This window comes from Gymnogyps californianus, chromosome 7, assembly GCF_018139145.2.
Source record: "Gymnogyps californianus isolate 813 chromosome 7, ASM1813914v2, whole genome shotgun sequence".
NCBI lineage: Eukaryota > Metazoa > Chordata > Aves > Accipitriformes > Cathartidae > Gymnogyps > Gymnogyps californianus.
In genome coordinates this window covers 19,849,979-19,872,518 of record NC_059477.1, presented here as the reverse complement: position 1 = coordinate 19,872,518, position 22,540 = coordinate 19,849,979, and the positions used below count along the sequence as shown (strand labels likewise).

Sequence of the window (22,540 nt, the reverse complement as noted above, 5' to 3'; positions counted from 1 at the left end):
AGCATTCTTGAGAGGCATCTTGGACAATGAAGAAAGAAATTTTCAAACTAAGAAGAATTTGTGGGAACCTTAGCAAAGTGTCAGGCTCCAAAGTATTTAGATGAGAATGGTCTTGTCAAAACCGGTAAAACTCTAACTCCTTTTAAGTCAGAGGCTGTTCAGGGTTAAAGTGCCAATGTAAAAAATGAAACAAACAGTATTTTTGAAACATGTTTGTTAAGTAAAAATAAATAGCTTAATGTTAGAGTTCTAAAAGCAAAATTTAATAAATTAATATACGCATGCCAGATAAAAATACAAAATTACAATTGAAATAGCAATAATAATAAAGGAACACTGCTCAGCATTGCAGATTTCACTGCAACCACCATAAACATCATGGAGAATTATTTAAAGTAACATTTAAAGTACACATTTTGTTTCTGTTAAAAACAAATTACTATACGATGAAAAAACTGAAAGAAACCCAAGAAGAAATCAGCCCCAAAAGTGGCAGAGAATGATATGAAATGTCAATAAATTGCCAGAGGCTCCATTTCACATAAGTCGGTCTTCTTTTTAGTATCAGAAACCAATTACATAGAACATAAAAGCAAATTCACAACAGGTTTACACGGAGAAACATGCTGAATTACAATCACAAACTATCCAGAACAAAGATGCTGCACCAGTTCAGTTGTTTTCTTCATGGAATGAGTCTCACCAGAACAGGGAGAACAGGGAGCAAATCATGCAATAGCTTTAGGCTTTTTGTTTTTTATTTTAACATGATAAACACCCAGGATTACTAGTACTGGAAAGTATGTGTTAACCTTTTTCAACATCAGCTGAATGGTATTACAGAAACGACAAAGAGTTCCTTCATTTTTATCCTGAATACATCGAAAGCTCTAGCAAATATGGAATTCAGCGACAAGAGCCATTAAATTACTTTAAAATATTCCTTCATCCATAGAACACTGTTGCTTCCTTTTTTATTACAAAACCCCCAAAATATTCAAAATAAAATGTCTTCATTTTTTATAAGCATCTCCACCACAAGTCTCTGATAACGGATGTCATTCAATGCAGCCATCGCATCCAGTTCTGGCGCTCTCATAAGAGTTGGTCCAAAAACTATGCCCAGATTCTCTGCACTCATCAGATTTTCCTTTTCATGGAGCGTTACTCTGTAAAAAAAGGACAGTGTTTTTCACATTCCTTCCATGCCAAACTATGCCTGCATATGCTTGAAAGCCAGGGAAGCTGGACAGAAATGTTTGCCTTTCCCCAAAGCCTAGGAGAGGCTGCTATTTCCAGCAGGATACATACGGAGGCATCGGGCGAAACACTCAGGAGTTAGTGAGCGCAAACGCAAAAAGTGAATCATCACTTTGGGGCGGCTTTGAAACCATCAGGGTCTCACTGTAACCTCATTTGCACGGCAGTCTGAGCAGGTCGTCAAACCTGTGCTCTGACAGGCCCACTTCCACCCTTCCCTCTTCTGGGGTCCTTAGCAGCTGCCGAACAGCCGAGCCCCCAGCTCAGGGAAGCCTCCCGCCGCCTGGTTCCCATTTGCAGGAGAGGAGGCGGCGGGGAGGCCATGTTCTGCTGCTCCACAGGAATCGGACCTGTTCAAAGCTGTGGGCTGAGGCCCTGCCGCAGGGCAGGTTTGCAGGCCACCTCCAGAAACGTAATTCGCCCAAGAATTATACCTACAGGAGAGGCATCCTCAGCCGGGGCTACTGCAGAAACATGTCTGCTCAGCAAATGCCCGAAGGGTCACTGCTGCCCAACCACGATGGTCTCCGGGGCCATGGGATGATATTTCTTAATGTAGGCTCAGAGGCAGCTTGTGCTCTCCTGTGCTGCTCTGCCTCGGCACGGAGAACGCAGGGTCCCGCACGGGGCGGGCGGGAGGAGGACAGCCTGCCTGGGCTGTCCTGACACTGAGCGCGCCCATCGCTGCCGCCCACTGCAACGGACGCAGTAGATACAAACATGCCTTGAATCCTAAGCTTCTGCCTTGGTTTATCCTGGTGAATTGCCTCGCTCAAGGAAACAAATTTAGATTATGCAAATATTTTAATACACACTACGGTTTAAAGAATCCGTAAGGATTTTCAGAAACAGCTAAGAATCCAGGGACAGCAACTGAAAGAGCCCGGCTAAGTTATTTCTCTTTTCACCACTGTGGCATCTTGCACTGCATGAAAAAATCCTTTGGGGTACAAAAAAAAAATTCAAGATTTTTCTTCCTGTATTCCCCTTCTGCCTTAATTTTTATTTTAAAACAAGTCAGACTGATGTTTCCAAGCTGCTGTGTCTTCAGTCTGTAATTATTCCAGATAAAGGAGCTGTGTCTGATTACCTGAATTCAGCAGCCTGTGGAGCACCACAGCTCTTTTTAGCAAATGTATTAAAAGGAAGTTTAAAAATGAGTGAATTTTGTCACCCTTCTACCTTATCATTCACCTATGCCAGAAATACAATGTGCAAAAGCAACTTGCCAACTAGAGCAGCAACAGCTACTCTTGAACAGGGTAGAGAAAAATTAACTTCACGTTTCACAAGCAGTAAGGTGGGTTTGTTTTGTCCTCACGTCTCTCATCCCTGTGTCTGTTCTAAAACATCCATTAGAAATGCCATTGAAATAAATGGACAAATCAGGCAGAAACCCTGTAGCTGAATTTTGCCTGAGGCACTCAGCAGAGTCAACATATTCCTACTTGTAGAAGAACTATAAAAGGAAAAAAGCAGAAGAGAGCTTAAAACTAAGTATTTTTCTAAGGAAAGGGAATGATTCTTATATATTGACAATAAATTCATGTTACTCGAGAAACTAAAATGGATATCCTAACATGCCACATTGATTTTTTTCCCTGCTTTCCTGAAAGAAATAGAACCTGTGCTGTTGTACTGGATATTCATCTGTCAGTCTCTCTCTAACAATTTTTCAGCCTACTGACCAACTTCAATCATGTTTCGGGGAGCAGGAGAAACCTCAGACAGAATTTATGCTCCTATGGTTTTGAGAAGGTGGCAGGTGGAACAAGGGGCTCCACGCTGATGAGGAATGGCTGGCAGACCTCACCAGATGTGTGGCTGCAGGGCCAATTAACACTGTGCCTAATCGGCGTCAGCTCAAGCCTAGTGTGTGCCATCTTTTTTACGGTGTCAAGGATGACCACGGTAGACGAGACTGAGCAGAAGACAACACCAGTCTATAGCCATTAAGCTGCATTACTTCCTTGTCCAGGGAGTGACTTATTAGTCCCAGAAGTATGAATGGCTTTTTTACCATAAATATTCACTGTAACCTTAAATATAGAGCAAATTTATTAGGCAGATGACTTTTGTGCTTCAAAACTGTGGGTTTTTTTACTTATTTCCTTTAAGTGCTTTGCAAGTGCTTTAAGTGGGATAAACCCCAGTGTTCGGGTATTCGCCGTTGTGCAGGCTACTGTTCCCCGCCACAGTCTGTCTCCAGGATTTGGTGGCCCTTGCCCAGACTTTTCTGGAGGTCCTAACATGGACTTTGCTAAAAATGAGTTCGGCTTAGAGCTTTTTGCAGCTAGTGCACCTACCTCTTCAGATGTGCCATGAGATACCGTAATGTTTCACAGTGTGCAGGCGGCAGCAGTTTCAGCGCCTCATGGAGAATTTCCAGCTGTTCATCCGGATCGGCGGTTTCTGAAACACAGATGTTCAACTGTCACCACACGTACAGCCAGAATTCACACGCGGAAGGACAACAACGGTGGCCTGCAGAGAAGATAGGGTCTCACAGCTCTGCTGGGTTACTGATTTCCAGAACCTATCCAAACCGCATAGTGCAGGATTAGCCTGCCCAAAGAGGTGCTCAGAGCACTGTCAGGATGCGACTGGTTTTGGACAAAGAAAACTCCCCAAAGCAAACTGCACTCCACCGAAAGATTCCCTGCAGCATACTAAAAAAAATTCCCCCGGCAATCCTTGCTGACCGGACTAGTTTTGCACAAATAATCTACAGGTGCAACCCTGGGACAGCAGAAGGTACTGGGAACTTCGCCATCAGCGTCTTTGGCTGTGTCCATACTACTTGGAAAGAGCCTTCTCCAGAGGAGCGGTAAGGCCAGCATCCGGCCCTTGTTTTCTACCCACGGCTACCTCACACCTTTCCAGGTGTAGCTGGTGGGACTGTTACATTGCAGAGCTGCTTCAGGCAGCCAGGATGCTTGGGAGAGATGTTCCAGCTGGGCTTACTGCCGTGCTTGCAGACTCACTGTCTGCAAGGCTAGCCTTGAAGGTGGCCTTAGGATGAGTGCTTATCAGCTTATGAAAACACCCCAAATGGACACCTCTAGAAACAAATGACATCTTATTTCTAAACATGTTCATAAATCACCTTCTTTCTGGCGACATAAAACCAACAGACTTTAAATGTCACTGTCAAGTACCAGGGATTCATGCAAGACATACAAAGCAATGTAATCCATAATGTGTGATGAAAAGGAAGCATTCCTGGTGACAAAGGCAAAGAAAAATGTAACCATGATCATGTAGCACCACACAGTCATGTTGTAATCTGCAGTGAATATTTACTCCTGCAATCCTTACTAAATAGGGCATACAGGGTAAGAGCTGATGGGACAGCTATTAAATGAATAGACAAGTACCGCACAAAAAGGAGAAGAAAAGGTTGAGAATGAAAACCAGGAGAACAATGCATTATACTTACTTGCAGACTCCATAAACTTTGGGTAGGCATCATACGTGATGAGTGGAATTGGCAAATCCCTGAAGTACAGTTTAAGTGCACCAGTGATAATATTGATATCTTCATACATATTCACAGAAATATCAGCTTTTTCCCCATCTGTGTGGAGAAGGCACTGACATTAAAGCCTTGGAAATGTAAACAGATGTAAAACAGCACTCAAAAGAAAAATAATAACTTGCTTAAGCAAACATTATTAAAAAGGACACAATGACAGATTTTGGCTTTTATAAGCAAAACAGAATTACTGGGCTGTGAAGTTCATCGCTTCAGGGTGAAAACCTCAAGCATTTTATAAAGAAACTTATCCTTTCTTCGTTTCAAATGATTACAAAAAATGCAGGGTTTTTGGGGGGAAAAAACCTGCCTGCCTGATCTAGCAGTATCTATCTTGTATTAATGTGTGGAAGTTTAGCTATTTCTGAACACTTTGCGTTGCCAAACAACACATTTGTCAGCACTGAATGAGAAATTAGGGGAGTCTGGGAAAAAAAGTAAAAGAAAACGAACTTAGTCCACAGCCTCCTCATTTTATAGGAAAAACATGTGTTCACCATTCAGTTACAGCATACTACCTATTCCTGACCTCAGTGGACACAGATCCAGAACTTGGCTTCTCCAGCGCATCCCCACCCTGCTAATGCTGCAGAGGAGGCAGATGTTGTCTGAATCGGTCCAGTCCTCTGGAGAAACAGGAGAGTTTCCAGCATGGATTTTGGCCTTGAGTTCTACTGGGATAGGGGGACTGCAGCTGGAAAGCCTTTAATTTTCCCACTGCCTTTTCTCAGAGAGAAGAGTTTGTTCTCACTAACCTTCTTTTAGACTGTAATAATTCAAACTTTGTTTGCACTATTGTATTCATCTTATTATTTTGGAGCTTTCATCCAGAAAGATGGATCTAAGTTGCACAGCCCTCTTAAGGCACTTTTTACCATTTGCCCTCTATCCCTCCCCACCCCCCTGAGCGTAGTTTTACTTGCAAACTAGGGCAGTAGTTCAGAAAGCTTTGTCCTTTCACATGCACGTCATTACTGAAGCACAGATACTGATGGAAGGAGAAAAGTAGATTTTGGTAATAAAGGCTAAAGAGAAGCTGACACACTTTTCTGATGGGGAGACTCCCCTTCTGCTCGTGCAGCCGCCAGACTCCTGCAGACCACTGATGCAGTGGAGCATGAGACAGACAGAGGCTGTGCAGAAAAACTGTGTATATTTAATACATCAGCACAAAGTTCCAGCATGTAGGAAAGACTGTACCTCTGTCAAATGCCATTTTGACATCTTCGATAAGATCACTAAATCCTGAGACTCTGTATAGTCCTTCGGAATTAAGACCTGCAATGAACATTTTAACAAGATTAAAATTAATCTTAATTTTACAGTTTTCTTCCACCCAGTTCTTCCTTTGCCAGGTTCTTCATTTAAGGCAGAAAAAGCAGACACATTTTAAAAGCCTTATCAGGCTTTTCTTTCAGAATGAAATCTTATCCTGGCCTTTTAACCCTGACCCTTGCATTAGCTGCCTTGTTTTATCAGCACTAAATTATGTTTACGCAAATGATTTCAGAGCTGAAAAAACATATTAAACCAATTACAACCGATTTAAAAATGACTGAGGTTAGCATACTTGATGTTCAGTCATTATTTCAGAATGAAAACAAATACTCTAATTCTAGAAAAGGATACTCAGTGTGGGTTAGGGGACCTAGCAAGAGGGAACACATCAATACTGACTGCCTTTGTTTTAGCACATTCACTTCATTTTTTAAATAAAAATATTACTGGAAAGATAGGTGCCAATACAGAACTATAAAGCAGTAATTGCCCATTAAGCAATTTCTAGCAGAATCTATAAAAATTATAAATGGGTATGAACCATGAAATAATGCAAAGTATAATATTAGCTGTGCAGGGTAATTGGCAGTCCTGAAATGTCTTGTGCAAATCTGTTTTGAGCAATCATACATTCAGCAGAAACCCAGATGACCCAGATCAATCTAAATGGATTATCAGTAAAGCAACAAAAGTCCATTAACTATGCCTTACCTCTAGATTCAATTTCCCTAATGCACATATCTACTACCATTGGTCTCTTAGTGAAGTGTGCTTTTACTAGCGTTGTAAGGTCACAGCTGTACACTTTTTTGACATGCTTCAGGTCTGGCTTGCAGTCATTTGGGACCATCTTGGAACATTGCTTGTGCACATTTAAACCACAATCTGAGAGGAAAATGAAAAGATGATTAGGCTGGTGTTTGGTGAAAATGTATCCCGAGGTCAGTACTGCGGAGTACGTACGGCTCCTGCAGGATCTGACCTGATCTCACAACTACTACTTCTGTTGAGACCCCTTAACCATCAAATGCATGAGGCAGGGACAGACCTGAAGGAAGTCAGATTTTCTACCCAAGACATTTCTTCTATCCCTAGAAGATCTAACACAAAGTGACAAACTTTCCATATGTTTTTTTTAATCAGGATCTAAGGGTCAACTATGTTCCCCACCACTATTACATATGTTGCTATCACGATCTACACTTTCTTCCCAAGTTGCTGCGGATTTCCTAACACTTACAGCTTTAACGTAGTCCCGGACTGTGGCACTTAAGACACCTCCTGGGGGAGATGAAGGTAGGGACTGGGTCTCAGAAGGCTACAACTCCTCTGCAGCGCACATTGGCAAGGCAGCCCCGAGATCTGAACCACTTCAGGGACCCCTACGCCCTTGCCAGGTGTGGCAGCCCGTGCTTAGTGTTGCTAGTGACAGGGCCCATTCCCCAGCTTGGAGGGGAGCCGAAAAACAGACAGAGGGGTCACCAAGCTGGTTGGTGGTTTCTTGCTACCGAGCAGTTTATAAAGGACTCTGCTAAGTCACAGCGGCTGCAATTCTGATGCCGTTTCACAGGGTGTTTCTGAAACAAAGTGTTGGCAGGCACCAAAACAATGCTATTTACTTTAAAAATGACTTCTTAGGAAATATTTTTTGTGGGCTTTTAAACATAAACAAGCAACTACACAGCTTTATTGTAAACATACTGAGAATGAGATTTAGTTTAAGTGAAACTTAATTGAAATCAGGTTAAGGAAAAATGTTTGTTCTGCCTCAAAACCACACAAAACATTATGCTCAGGGTTTGGGAAGGAAAAATCTCGGTAAACACCACCAACTACACAGTGAAGATGGGAAGAGCAATACAGTCCCCTTTAAGCTAAGCACACACTGCGATCAACACTAACAGGCAGCAGGCCTGTGTAAGGAGCAGCCTCCCGCACAGCCCCCAGTGACTCCATTTTCACTGCCATTTCTCCCGTTTTGCAATGCAGACTCACAGGTGCTTGTGAGGAACTAGCAACCAGCAAGAAAGGCGGCACTTCGCAGTCAGGGCGTTTGCCATGCTCTGACGTGCACTCGGTATACACAGAGACTCCAGTTCTGCAAGCATTTCTGTACCTTGCTGCATTGCCATTCGGAGTCCCCTGGATTTCTGCAGAATTTAGGGACGTAGGACCTTGAAGGATCAATGCCTTGATGAAAATCTGTACTTTCCTCTCCCACTGCAGTACTGAGTATCTGTCTATATAGATTCCCTTCGTATTTCATTCCTGCTGATTTTGCCAATACTTGTATTTTCATTAATGCTCCATAGATATTTGACTTTGTTCTTTCCAAAACAGTAAACCCTAGAATTCGTCGCTAAGTTTAATTTCCACTAAGTCAGCTGCAGCCTGCTGCTAAAAGCACTTTGTTTACTTAACAAACCTGTAAAGCAACCAGCTTTGTCACTTAGGATCCTCTGTAAAACATCCAATCTCTGGTTGCAATTAAAGTTTGGCATGTCACCTTCAATCAGTCAAAACTCGCACAGATCCCGATCCAGATGAAATGGCTGATTAAAATTCTCTTTAGCTATTTCTGTGCAGGAGCAACTCCCTTCCTTGCAAGGAGCGGTTAACGCACAAGACAGGGAGCTGAGAATGCTGAATTTCCTACCTGGTTGTGATTTTGTGTTGCGAACCCCACCTTGGGCAGAGCCATGCAACGCAATACCCGGCTCCCTGCAAACAAGCAGTACCACCGGGGGTACCGTGGGGGCCCAGCCTGGTCAGCCTTGGTGGCTGGCTTTGACCCACAGCCCTCTTCTGGGCTCGCCCCAGAAGCTGCAGGCCACAGCTGGTTGTCCTGGAGCCCCAGGCGGTGGCAGGCTCAAGCGCCGTCCCTCCAGGCGTGGAGACGTTCAGTTTGGTCACCCGGGTTCCGTCAGTGTTTGCTCACTTGCCTCATTCGTGACAGAGAGGAAATAGTAACAGCCAAAGCACTTGCTTCTACCCGAGCACTTATTTAAATCCCACATTTAATCAAGTGCTCCAAGACCCCAGATTGGAAGGTGCATGACCACACAACCTCTTCATGCACAGCATCTACCCTACCTGTGGTTCTGGGGTGTGGAACAAAGGAACTCTGAGCACGCCAGCCAGTGCAGGCAAGGGGAGCTCCACCTACGCTTTAAATATCTATGCCCAGCACTACATTTTGTCCGAAATTTGAAAAACCAGGTCCCTCTGTGCTTTAAATAGGGAACCCAAATTCATTGGAAACATGTGACCTGAACCCTTCAGTGTCTCAGTGCTTCAGCTGTAACATGGGAAGGAGAAGCTGCTCCTGACTCCTCTGGGTCTTGTAGAAACAAATTCATTAAATGTTTGTGGAAATGCAGAGGAAAAATTACTCATCTTCGGTGTAAGGTTTGAATACTGTGCCGTTAGTAAGACCAGCACTTTTAACAACAAGACGACAAAATACTGAATAGGTGCTATTAAGCGAGTACCATCCATTCTGCTTTCAGAATAAAGATGAAGTTGTGGAGTAAAAATAATAATTAGTCAAATAATTAGAGGCAACACCTTAATGCACACACAGAAGGGAAGCAAATTAAGACCACACAGGAAATCTTAATTCTTGATTTCCTTTATTTTGAAACCTTAACTTTGCAATAATAGTATTTACAAATGCAAATATCATTATTATACATAGAATTCCTAAAATTGCTGCAAGAAGCACCTGTTCCAACATGCGTGAAATGCTCTAGTATGTCTGTCAAAAATGACGTCTACAAGACTGGAATGGCAGCGTCTCACTCATGAGGACTCATGAGTGACTTTGTGAGTGCAAATTAGCTGCTTCATACGGACAGCAACATAGCTCAGAGTTATGTTTCTGGGAATCCAAGGATAATTAAGACTAAAATATAAAAAAAAAAAAGGAAAAACATGCTTCCAAGTATCTTATACTTGACTTAAAACAATTATCGCATTCACTGAGATCATCCTAATTATACTTATATACAAGGTTTCATTTCATTAAAATATCTAACTTACAGAGATGTTTTCAATGTGAAAACCTTGCTTCTGAAGATAATTGTGTTATTGCTAATCCCATAGATTCAAATGGGCTTTGGATCTGACCTCATTAATACCAGAATAATAATTGCAAATGCAAAAGTCAACTTTTCTCTGCTCTCATTTGTTCTTCCTTTGTATTTGATTAGATTTTACGTACCAGCTCACTGCTTAACGGCTTACAAACACTCCTGAGAAACATTTAAAACCTAGAAACATTTCAGATACTTAATGCTTCAAAAATGCATGAGCACTACATTCAATATTATTGGGCTGTGTGGTATCCTTCTAATAATCAAGGCTCTTTGCCTCTTATGTAAGCGTAGGAGACCAGCTTACTTTAGCAATTTTGCATCAATAAATACTTCTAGGAGATTTCAGTGAATTTGCAACAGAAAAATTGTATTTTTGCCAATAAAGCAGCTGAACCTCACCAATGCCATGCTTCCTACCAGGTGGGCCCCTCTCCTCAGCTAACAATACTTCATGAAAGGCAGAACAGTCATGTCTCAGTCAATAGTCTCTGGTTGAGTTGATAACTTAGGATGAAGGATGATGTCCTGCTAACTCCAACAAGGTAAAAAGCACAATGGCAGGAGGTCAGTCCTCCTCTCCACAGAGCACTGGGAATGTGCCAGCCTTATACTCTAACTATACTCAGCTTACTTGTTAGTACCAAAAGACAGGAATTATGCTGCAAATTGCATATTATTAAATAAAAATGTCCTCTATTCTCATTGCAGATGCTTCATGAAAGCTTCGAAACCCATTATTTTAGAATCAACTAGGAATAAACAAGAAAGCCGAGTCCTGAATCTCTCTGCGTGCTGCTGCGGGATGAAGTCTTAGCACTACTTGCTTTGTTCGCCCATGAGCTTCATGATTTGGCTGGGTTCGTTAAGACCAAGAGGATTCATTTGATTTCAAATTTAGGGTCTATTTACTTTTGATTATATCAAAATAAATCCAGAACAGCTAAGTTGGCGTTAGCAGCTTTACTCCAGATCTAAAGTAACCAGGAGCCTTATCCGTTTCTTACAGAAGTTCATCAGAGCTTACCTGCTGGCTGGCTATACAAATTGGCAAGGAGCTAAAGAAAAATCCCCTTAAAGCATTGTATCTGCTGATAAATCCTACAATAATACAGGACAGATTTAAAAGATGCAGTCATGAACCCTTGCAGGTCAATAGGAAAACTTCTGCTGACTTCAGTCAATGAGAATTTCACCTTATACAGAGATGAATTCTCAGGACTAGAATTGTAAGTCACACTTACTATTCCTTTTACAGTGCTATCGAACTGTGGCCACCTTTCTAATATAGCAAATGTGACCAAAAAAAATGCAGTCATAAATTCAAGAGTTTATAGGAAGTTTGGAAATTCGGGGGGGGGGGGGGGGGACGACGACGACGGGACGAGACTAATTTTAGATGACAGGTTTAAAAGTCTGTGATAAGGTGCCCTGACTTCCTGACTTTAATAGCATATTGATCTAGGAGTTCAGGTGGGCTGTGACATTACTTCTATGAGAGGCATTAAATTTAAAAGCAGCTTGACAATACTTTCCTATGATGCCTAGAAAAAGGTTTGGTAATGTTTTAGAAACAGCTAATACTGATGTTAGTCCACTGGGCTGAAAGAACAAATAACATGTTCATATTATTGCATGAGCAGAGCCAAAAGATACATGTACGTTAATACTACCCCGTGAGCACACATTATAAATATTTGCAGAGACTAAAATATACTTAGCTGTTGCTTTTTGTTATACTGCTGATTTGACTTTAGTCAGTTTTAGATTTCCTTTGGTTTATGATTTACTGGCTAACATGGCTGCTGATCACGCTCCATTGGAACGATACCATATGCTACATACATCACTAATTATATTTTTGAATTATCCCGAAGAAAATTGATGCATTTTGTCACTCTGAGGAGCAGCTTTAAGAGCTAAAAGGTAGATTTACATCATCTGCAAAAAGTTCTGAAAGACTCGTCAGAGGTTTATGGTAAGCGTGGGAGGGTGGGAAGCACGGAGCTGGGTCACTGCCATCGTGCGTTGCCTTGGGCAGGCCCACTGCGGTACCCACCAGATGGGATAACATCCTCACCTTTGGTAAGCCAACAGGCGAAGACGCCGGGCTCTACACAAACACGAAGTATTGGCATCGTTACTTTTGCAAGGGTGAAAAGGTTAGAAAGGAATTTGCTCTCATAAATCAGTCATGAGCTAGTAGCTTTCCTTTAATAATTTAATGCTCTTTTCTGTAGCAGAGGAAGCAATGTTTTCTGTTCCCTCGGATGCAGTGTGTGTGAACAAGCACGTGAACATAGCAACCCCACTGGCCTCGCGTGCTGTACTTTGTGCTTCCAAGCACAAGGCAGGGGGGTGCTATGAAGGTCTGCCCTCTTCCTCCTCCTCGGCAGAGCTGTTCCAGCCCAGGTGGCAACACTGGAGCTGCTACACTGCCTTACGTACGTGCCATTTGCTAACGTGTAATGCACATCTGGAAGCAACCTTGGTCCCACCAGAGTCTTAAGCCACTTCATGAAGCAGCGCCATGGCAAAAATTGCTTCCAAACATATGCGTATGCTCCCCCAAACCTGCTATCATCCATACTACTATATCATGCACTACAGGGTACACTATTCTTTAGGAAGGTATTTCTAGAGGGCAGCTAGTTACTTGGCAACAAAATTACCTAATACTACAGAAAAATCAGGGCTTATGAAATAAAAAGAAAAAAAGCCCATCAAACAAGCCAATCCCCCCTTATCCCAAATCAAAAGAATACATATGTCTGTGCCTCCAAAAGCTGGACACGTTTGGTGGCGATGGTTTGATTTTATGGAAGTCTTGAAAGATCAGCATCCGTTTGTTCAAAAACTTCCCTGGCTTCCTGCCACACCTGCCTACCTCCTCGCCAGCTCCCCTGATGGGCCGCTGGCTTGCTCAAGGCTTCCAGGTCTGCGTGGGCTTGGAGATAAAGCTGCTTTTAGGACCTACGGTTTCAAGAATATATAGCTCCAGAATAGCTTCCCCATGGGAACGGCTCTGAAGCAAGGCTCTGCTGCCCAATTAGCATTTCAAAATTTTGGAGCTCATTCCTCGCAGGAACACCACGAGATCCTGAGCTGGTGGAACAGCCTGTCAGGCAGCACGCATCTCCTCCAACAGCATCTCCACCTGCCTGAGGTGGGCAGGGACTGTTCTCCAAACAGTCCCCTTCCCACAGCCCTGACCTCTGTGGCTTTGCTTTGCTCTTGTTCCCTTTTTGGGCTGACTGTCCATGCCCTACACAGTCAGGGAAACCAGCAGAATCTGGGTCCACATCTCAGAAAAAGCTTGGATGTGTTTTTGTCCTGGTTTCGGCTAGGACAGAGTTAATTTTCTTCCTAGTAGCTGGTATAGTGCAGTGTTTTGGATTTAGTAGGAAAAGAATGTTGATAACACACTGATGTTTTTTGTTGTTGCTAAGTAGTGTTTATACTAAGTCAAGGATTTTTCAGCTTCTCATGCCCAGCCAGCAAGAAGGCTGGAGGGACACAAGAAGCTGGGAGGGGACACTGCCAGGACAGCTGACCCAAACTGGCCAAAGAGCTATTCCATACCATATGACATCATGCCCAGTATATAAACTGGGGGGAGCTGGCTGGGAGGGGGGATCGCGGCTCGGGAACTAACTGGGCATCGGTCAACGAGTGGTGAGCAATTGCATTGTGCACCACTTGCTTTGTATAGTCTAATTCTTTTAGTATTACTATTGTCATATTATTATTATCATTATCATTGTTTTTCATTCCTTTCTGTCCTATTAAACTGTCTTTATCTCAACTCACGAGGTTTTTTTTCCTGATTCTCTCCCCCATCCCAGGGGTGGGGGGCCAGTGAGCGAGTGGCTGCGTGGTGCTTAGCTGCCGGCTGGGGTTAAACCACGACAGTCTTCAAGGTACAAGTGTGGGCAGAATGGGAGCTTATCATGACCGAGGCATGCAAAATACCTTGAGAGTGGGCAACATGATGAGCACACCTTGCCTTCCCCTTTGCCGAGTTACTGTCACAGAAGCATCAGCCATTCTTCCAGGCACTAAAAGCGCAAGCACTGTGCCTGCACAACTAATGCCTGAGGATGGGCAGGCTCCTTTGTGGTCTCCTTCATCCTTAAACACCAGTGCAGCAACACAAGGGATTTAATAGCAAGGCAAAACAAAACAGCAAGGGAAATGAGGCAGTTGTACGTTTTTCAATTGCTGGAGAAGGAAACAGATGAAATGGGGAAATTAAACACTTAAGCAGTAATTCACAAAACAATCCTGCTTTGAGACTGTACTTTAACTTTTCTGAAAATGAACTCCTGGGGTTTACTGTGGTCAGGGCTGGCAGCAATATTGCTTGGGCTCAGCCAGTGGCAGCTGGTTGCCCCCACACTGACAGTTCAGCTGCAAGTTTATTTCTGTCAGTTCAGCTGCAAGTTTATTTCTGTCAGTTCTTCAGTGAGAAGTTACCTACTCCAAGGAAAGCAAAAGATAGGCAACTGCTACATAGGTGGCAGGCTGAGATAGTTCAGAGCAAATCAATCAAGGCAGCAGAATGGTGCTTCACGTACAGCCTCAGAGGGTGGTGCTGCCTGGTGTTAAAAGGAGCAGCCCAAAACACTATCAAAAGCATCCAGTGAAATACAGCCAAAAAAATTATCTTTCCTTCAAGATAAGCTAATTAATGCTCTTAAACCAGCCTGTTCCAAAAAATCTTCTGATTAAACCACTTATTCATTATGAAGAATAAGCAAAGGGTACAGAGGAAGAAGGAGATTATACAGTAACTTAAACAGTTCTGATGGGCTGGGGAAGGGGACAGGACACACGCAGCAGCTTGACAAGTCTACTAGTCTGCTTGTCTACAAGTCTACTCGGGTAGTACACTAACAGCATCATTAATGCCATGCTCTAGTCTCTGAGAACACATACTATTCTCCATTAATGCTACTGGGTGTTACGTGTTTGTATCTTTCATAAAATGAACTCCCTTGTGCATATCTGCAAATTTTCTTTGGATATTGTTATAGTTTCTCTCTTGAACGCATTCTGGGCAATGGGATGAGCCCTGTGAGCACGGGAGAGCCTTACATAGGAGGAATGTAATTAAGAATACTTTTTTTTTAAGTTCATGCATTGGATTTTGAGCTGGGGTAAACTCTTATGTCTTCATTAGCTTCTGCTGAGCTTCAATGTTTACACAAGCTGGTGGCATTATAATTTCAAACACTTCTTCAGTCATTTCTACTTATGGCAAAAGCCTGCAGGAAAGCACGCTGGAGATGGAGCATGCCATCAGAAAAGGCAGATTCCTTGCATACAGATGAGTCTTCATCTCACAAAAATTTTAAGGGCCTGTGGCTAGGATGCAAAAATTGGAAGCACGACCCTCCATGGCAGTAGGGCAGATGCCTATTATAAGGATTCACTCTGAGGAAGCAAATCTGTCTTTGAAGAAGTTGGCAAAATAAAGATCAAATTTGAGAGAATAACATTTAAGGAAAAAGAAATTATTCCTGTTCTGCTGGATATACCTCCAGCAGAATTCAGACTAAGTCCACCAATTCATTTCCTATAGGATCCAAATCCTGGACATCACCCTAAGTCTTCATTTTGGAAGACAATAAAGTCTTCCTGTGTTTGGTGGCTTGCATTAATCCCGAAACCTTTGTAGTCAAGATGACAGCCAACATCTTACCTCAGCCAATAACCACCTTTCAGGTGGCAAACATGGTGCCTACATTTACCTCTCATCTTTATGGAAGGAAAAGACGTACTCCTCCTTCTTTGTCTGCCATAAAACCCGAACAAGGATAAACTAGGGAGAACCCATCTTCCAGGGGTTAATCATACAGGACTGTACCTGACAAGTCACTGAACGCACTCAAGGCTGTATTTTGGCAGAGGGGGACACATTCAGTCATGCCAGACTGCGACAAAGCATGAGTCAAGGCAGTTCAAGTTGCTAAGGCATCCTTGCTGGTTGCTATGGCATGTGTACTGTTATGAATGTTTAGTTCTGGTTTATTATTTTTCAAAGGATTGGCTTAGTTTGTGTAACAAACTAATCTATCAGCCATTAGAAATAAGCTCCACTTTTTCCTCTGGCTCCTCCGCCTTCCTGAAATGGGTGACATTTTATCTTTGTTGTCCAGTCTTGGACTGTCCCACACTTATCTTCTTGCATGTTTTTGTGCTTCTGCAGAGAAGAGGATTTTAAATGGTTCAGAGTAGCCTATGCAGTAATCCATTTGTATTTGTTAAACTTATCACTTCTGTACAGCAAATGGAGTCCTCTTGATATGTGCAACTGTTTGCTGTAAAAAGCAAATGCTTTAAAAAGTATAAAATTACATATGATCAGTGCAGTTTTGCTCATAGGTATTTTCAATAAAATGATTATACAGACCACCACACAGATTTTGTGGATTTCCCTGGAGTGGCATTGAACCCCACTTGAATGCAAGTGGGCTGCCTCCTGCTAAAAGGTGTAATTTTTGTGAAGTATGAAAAGCAATGGCCTCATGTGGCTCCTTGTTTACTGCACCTCATTGTTTCCATATTAAAATGGCTCAGTTCAGAAGTAAAATGATTACTTTTTTTAAAAAAACCAAAACACTCTAAGACCCATGTAAGCTCAGACAAACTCATGGCACTCAAGCCTGAGCTCTTCCACCCTAGTATGTTAACACTGGTTACACAGGTCCTCACTATGTATCTGTGCACCTCTGACTTCCCTCCGAAATGCCCAGATCTGTACAGCTTCTGGCTCTGATGGCTTGTACAGCCTCAGCTGACGGGAGCAGGTAGACACTGCTGAAGGTGAGGCACAGACAAGGCAGACTGGGGAACTGCTGAGCCTGTCCTGCCATCTCCACCTCCGCAGGGCTCTGCCTGGCATCCCTCTCCTCTACCCAGCCGCTGATTTCCATGAAATTTATGCGAATAAAATAATCTGGGAAGCCCCTAGTCCTCTGTCAGCTATCGCTGAGGTTGGCCATTGGCTAAAAGCTAGCCTCACGGTGAGGGGAGGACAAGCGAGGTGGGTCAGCTGCAACCCCTGCCCCTGGGAAAGCCCGACTCTCCCGCTCCTCAACCCCAAGCAAGCCATGCAGGACACGTTGCAGCAACCAGACCTGCCAGGCCGAGGAAGCGCTGCTCGGCAGCCTCGCCACCACACGGCTCCTCGCTTGCTCCTCCTCGCACCCTGGCTGACGATGCTGCACCATCAGCAGCTCGCCTGGTTGTGCCCAATGACCTCAAGCATGGCCTGAAAAACTTCAGCCTCCCCCTGCCCCAACGCCTTGCTGACGCTTCAGCAAGCAAGCGTGGTCATACAACATGGGATTTTAAAATATAAATAAGATCATAGAAATTACTGGAAGCTACCAACAGCGATATGAAACCTTACACAAGATAGAAAGCCCTAATTATAGTTTCTGAACCTATGAAGTCATCTAATACACATATGTTCCTCTACACTGCAAGGAGGAAAAAAAGAGACATGCAGTACTTATTACCATCCTCATGAGGAGGAAAGAAAACCAGACATTGGAAGCTTTTGGAAATTCATAATTTAGAAAAATCTGCATAAAACCAGAAAATCAGCTCTACTTTAGTTAAAAAAAAAAGAAAAAAAAAAGGAAAAAAAAAAGGGCAGTACAAAATCATAAGTACAAAATCATAAACACTTTGGGTTTCATTATAAAAGCAATATTATTTGTTCATTCCACAGTGCCATGCAGCATTGCAAGCCTTCATACTGTTTGTTTTTATTGATTTTCTGGATCAAAGTTACTTAACATAAATCTGAAAAATACTTGATATTTCTCCTAAATGCCAAAACTGAGGAATCTACTTCGGGCAAGGAAAGAAGATGGCACACTTACTGGCTCATGTATAATCAAAAAATGACTACTTTAATCACAAAATAATTCAAGAACAAAATAAGGCTTCCTCTTTCTCTTCTAGCACTGTACAACCTGTGCAAAATCAACAGCAGTAAAAAGTACTAATACTATCTTCATTCATAAGTGAAGGACGTGTCTGCAACCCTAAATACTTAGTAGGGTGAAAATACTGAGAAAGGAAGCGCCGTTTTTACATAATCGTTTCTTAAAACAGAGCTGCACTCCCTAATACATGCTGGACAGTGCAGAGTCTATCGATAACAACAGAACATTGCATTCAAATAATTGTGGGGGAAGAATTTTAAAATAATGTATAGCCAAATAGGATTGAAATATTTTAAGTTCTACATTATTTTGCAGTTCTGTGATAAAAAGCCCTCTTATTTGCTTAAGACAAGACTTCAGAAAGCTTTAGACAGAGCAGATTTTCTTAAATTAGCTTGAAAATTCAGTTTCCAGGGCAACATACACAGGTCTTCATACATCAACAGTTCTTTGCACCATTTTTATAAATGTGGTTTCTTGCTAGAATGTCATAAAATACTTTTTAAATACAGTAAACTATTTTGATCACTTTGATCCTTTTTTCTTGCCTTTGAAAAAAGCTGACTGTCCTTTCTTTTCAGAAGAATCATATCAATAAAACTGTCAAATTGTTTTACTTCAGAGAGGCTTTATCCTAGAAATGCTTGCAGTGAGACCCATGCATGTAATGCATTTCTACCAGCACCTGAATGCTTATGTAACATTTCAGTACGCATCCCTTATTCATCATCCCTTTTCTTACTTTCTTTTCAGTTTGCAAGTAGGAGACATGACTTAGGGTCTATGGCACGCTGGGAGTCTGCTGGCTTATACATAAAATTAACCTGAATGCCTGTTTCACAGCAGCAACATGAAATTTGCTGATGCCCACCTTGCACATCGAGATCCTCAGTGAGTTTCTCACACCTACCAATACATACAAGTGGTATAAAAGAAATAAAGCTAACAACGCATTTACCTATTTTCTCCTCTATTCTAAATGGGGGGGGGAATAAATCCCTTAATGATGATTATCATTTCCCCTCCGTGAGCACTCGAGAGGTGCTCTACATCACTGCAGTGATGTTACTGAAACGGGTACCTGAAACCATCAGCAGCAGAGTGGATACGTTTCCTTCTTCGATTTTAACAGGGGCCAGATCGGACCCTTGCCACGCGGCGTTACGGTGGAGCAGGCAGCACATTGAAGAGTTACAACATTAGGACTGTCTTAGGAAAAGAAGACTGAATGACTGTTACCTGCACATTTTACTCCCTGAGCAATGAGGCCCCACATAAAGTTGGCGCAGTATTCACACCAGTGCGGGCCCCTGAACGTGTGCACCTGGAAGACAGTAGCAGAAAGGAAAATTACAGAAAATGACCCAACTATTTCACAGACATCAATATCAATGTGTCTAAACAAGGCAGAATTCCTCTTCTTTGAAGGCACCACATCCAGTCGCTGGAAGCTTCCCTTTATCACCGAAGGAAAGGAAGAAAGAAACATAAGAAAGATTTAACTGCCAAGACTCTTGCAGACCTATGGGAAATGGGAGCTCTCCATCTCAAGCCATCCAGAGCAGCAGAACCAGGTCTGGGGGGGTCTGCTCCCAGACCATGTGGGGCAGAGGCGCAATGGCAGGTCGCAGCTCTTCTCCCGCCTCTCGGCATCCCTCCGTCTGGGCAGGATTTTAGCCACGAGGCGAGGCTTTTGCAGCGACCATGCAAGAGTTCACCTCTCAATTTAAAATGTCTTCTGCTTTGCCCTCCCCTCCATAAGGTACTGTGTGAAATGCGTAGGGGGCTGCAAGATTTCGCCTCGGGCGGAGGGAGTCTTGCCAGGCAAAAATACCAGTGCTACACAGAAATACTGCACATGCACTTACGGACTTTCCAGTTTAGAATAACTCTAAAAGGAAATTAATTCTCTTCAGACTAATGCTACATATTGAAAATCCAAATGAATCTAGTAAATGGAAAAAAGAATCCAGTGAACCAGGAAAAAATTCAAAGCTAAAGAAGAAAAAACCAATGCTGCTTTCAATCCCGGCTCACATGCTTGTTATAAATCCTGCAGCCACCATTAGCTGCTTCTGATTTTATTCTGATAAAGTTCCTGCTGTAGGAAACCACAGGATTCTTTACAGAGAAAATCATTAATTCCTTAGCCAGTGTAAAAGGCTTCGAGCCTCTATTTAGAATAGACAGGCTGACAAAAAAAAAAAAATCAGTAACCAATGATCATAAAGAAATGAATTTTGCAGTGAAATGTAGTAAAAATGCTTTAGGCTTAAGTCACTCAGTTCTCCAGAGTTACTGAGTGGGTACCAGAGCAGGCAGTAACCTCACACACGTGCACTGCCCGGTCAGATCAGTGTGGAGCAGAAGAGAAGGCGCTGGTGGAAAAGCGCGTGCCTGACATCCACACAGAGCTCTGGTTATAAACAGCAAAACGTGAAGTGGCCTGACCGAGGTGGCAAGCTTCCCCTGTGCCGCCGATTGAAGTAGCAGCTGGATCCCAGGTGACACTTACCTTGAACAAGTGACAACCCAGAGCAGCACCCAGCAATTCAGACCATGTTTCAGTTTTGGCCACAGGAAGGTCTGCAGCCTCCTGGGCATTTGCTGCCCACGAAGCAGCAGTAAGGTAGACTGCTGTGTTAGTCCGGAAAGTTACTCTTGAATTCACCAAGTAATTCACGTGCGCGTCTGTGCTAAGGTAGGCTTATAATCGCCTCTAGCCCTATACTGCTGAGCACCTCTGGAAGAAGTGTAATGGTGCGAAGTGTCATGTTCTCCCATTGCTGGCACAGGCTGCCTCCCCCCAGCCATGCTAGCTGCCGTCTGCACCCACTCCCACGCGCCTTTTGAAGGTGCGATGTGCTCCACGAGCCCCCTTCTCCCTGCAGCTCCAGCTGACTTCTACAAAGCAAACGATGACAAGACTGTCAGCAGCTGTAATCTCCATTTTCTTTTTTCCTCTCACCACAAAGAGATTTTTCACACCTTCTTCTCTGTTACCCACCTGCACTACCCACATCCTCTTGGCTTTCTTCCTCAGCCTTGTGGTTTTTTTCCAGGTCTTTGGCAGTGTTCCCTTCCCAGAATAAGCACATTCTAATATCCTCAAGCAAAACACTGTGCTTTAATGCCTGCAGGACTAATGGAACTTTTTCAGGGGGGAAAAAAAAAAGCTTCCTTTCAGTCACCATCTTTTTTTTTTGGTCAAAGGAACATTCCCCCAAAAAACACTTATTTAAAATATTTCTCAAAATGCCTGTTGAGGAAAATTGAAACAAAAATGACAGTTCAAAAGTTTGAGCAATAAATAATCTTTTTTCAGAATCTTTTTCAGTTTTATAAGTTGGGTTTTTTGTTTTTTTTTTTTTTTTGTATTTCTGATTGTAAAGGAGGGAGAATTTTGTCTTGTTCCTTGAAATGCTAACATTTTAACTTCTTTCTTTAGGCAGAACAAGAACAAATTCTGACACATTAATATTTCTTGCTAAATAAAAAGAATGATACTATCCTGTGCCTCTCTGCTTGCTGATTTCAATTCATCAAATTCACCAAACATGCCATTTGCTGAAGCATTTCCAATGCTTTCCCTGGGTGCTGGGGTCCTATCCTGGCCTCTCCAGGGCCATCTCCAGCACTGATACTCACCAAACCTCAGGTGCCCAACCTCTAACTGGCCCTCCTTCTTGGCATCTTGCTCCCCACCACGGTCTGCATGTTTCCACCTCCTCCTGACTCTCCCTAGGAACTCTTCTGCAGGGTCTACCACATACCAAATCTGCCACTCCAACATTTTGCCTCCCTTCATTTTTATTTTTATTTTATGAATTTTTTTATGAGCTCAGTTTCTCTTATGTTTCTAATAACTATCATCTACCTAGATAAAAAAAAAATTACCTTTCTACTACAGCCAGTTCCCCTGACATTATCCTGGCTCTCAGCTCACCCCTCAGAGAAGTTTACATGACTCATCATCAACTTAAAAATGACAAGGACAAAACAGATTTTCCTCTTCCCTACCAACACTGCATGTATTGGTCACCCTTCACAAGACCAAGACTGACTTTGCCCTTCAGGATCATTGTCTCAGCATCACTAGCGCTGTTCTCTCGTTCCATGCATCCAGGCTTCATCCAAATACTGAAATGCCTTTCCATATCATCAGTTAAGAAATTAACTTCTCTGGTAGAAGATTTATCCAGAGCCTGCTCAGCTTTACACTGCCCCATCCAAATTATTCTTTCTTATCCACTATTCTGATCGCAAACTCAAAACAAATTAAAAGGTGAGGGTAGGTTTTTCTATGTTCCATAACGCTCTGCCTTGCTTCGTCCTTCATCTGACATGCAATAGGGAGGTTGTCTGGCAATATTAATTAGGGGGCCCAAAGGCCATAATGTCCTTCCGTCCCC

At 42.8% G+C, this 22,540-nt stretch overlaps 1 protein-coding gene across 5 annotated transcripts in view; it reads right to left on the bottom strand.

Annotated features, from left to right (window-relative positions):
- Positions 1–241: 241 nt before the first annotated feature.
- The window catches only part of CHN1 (chimerin 1), a 105,309-nt gene continuing 83,010 nt past the window's right edge, over positions 242–22,540 (bottom strand). The window contains exons 8-13 of one of the 5 annotated variants that reach the window (XM_050900186.1): positions 19,368–19,452; positions 6,785–6,958; positions 5,996–6,073; positions 4,700–4,837; positions 3,567–3,672; positions 242–1,169 (exon numbers count right to left, since the gene is read on the bottom strand). In XM_050900186.1, coding sequence (XP_050756143.1) covers positions 998–1,169; positions 3,567–3,672; positions 4,700–4,837; positions 5,996–6,073; positions 6,785–6,958; positions 19,368–19,452 — 753 coding nt within the window. In that variant the 3' untranslated portion in view covers positions 242–997. The remainder of the gene's footprint in view (positions 1,170–3,566; positions 3,673–4,699; positions 4,838–5,995; positions 6,074–6,784; positions 6,959–19,367; positions 19,453–22,540) is intronic. The other 4 variants (XM_050900187.1, XM_050900188.1, XM_050900189.1 and 1 more) reach the window with 4 other exon arrangements.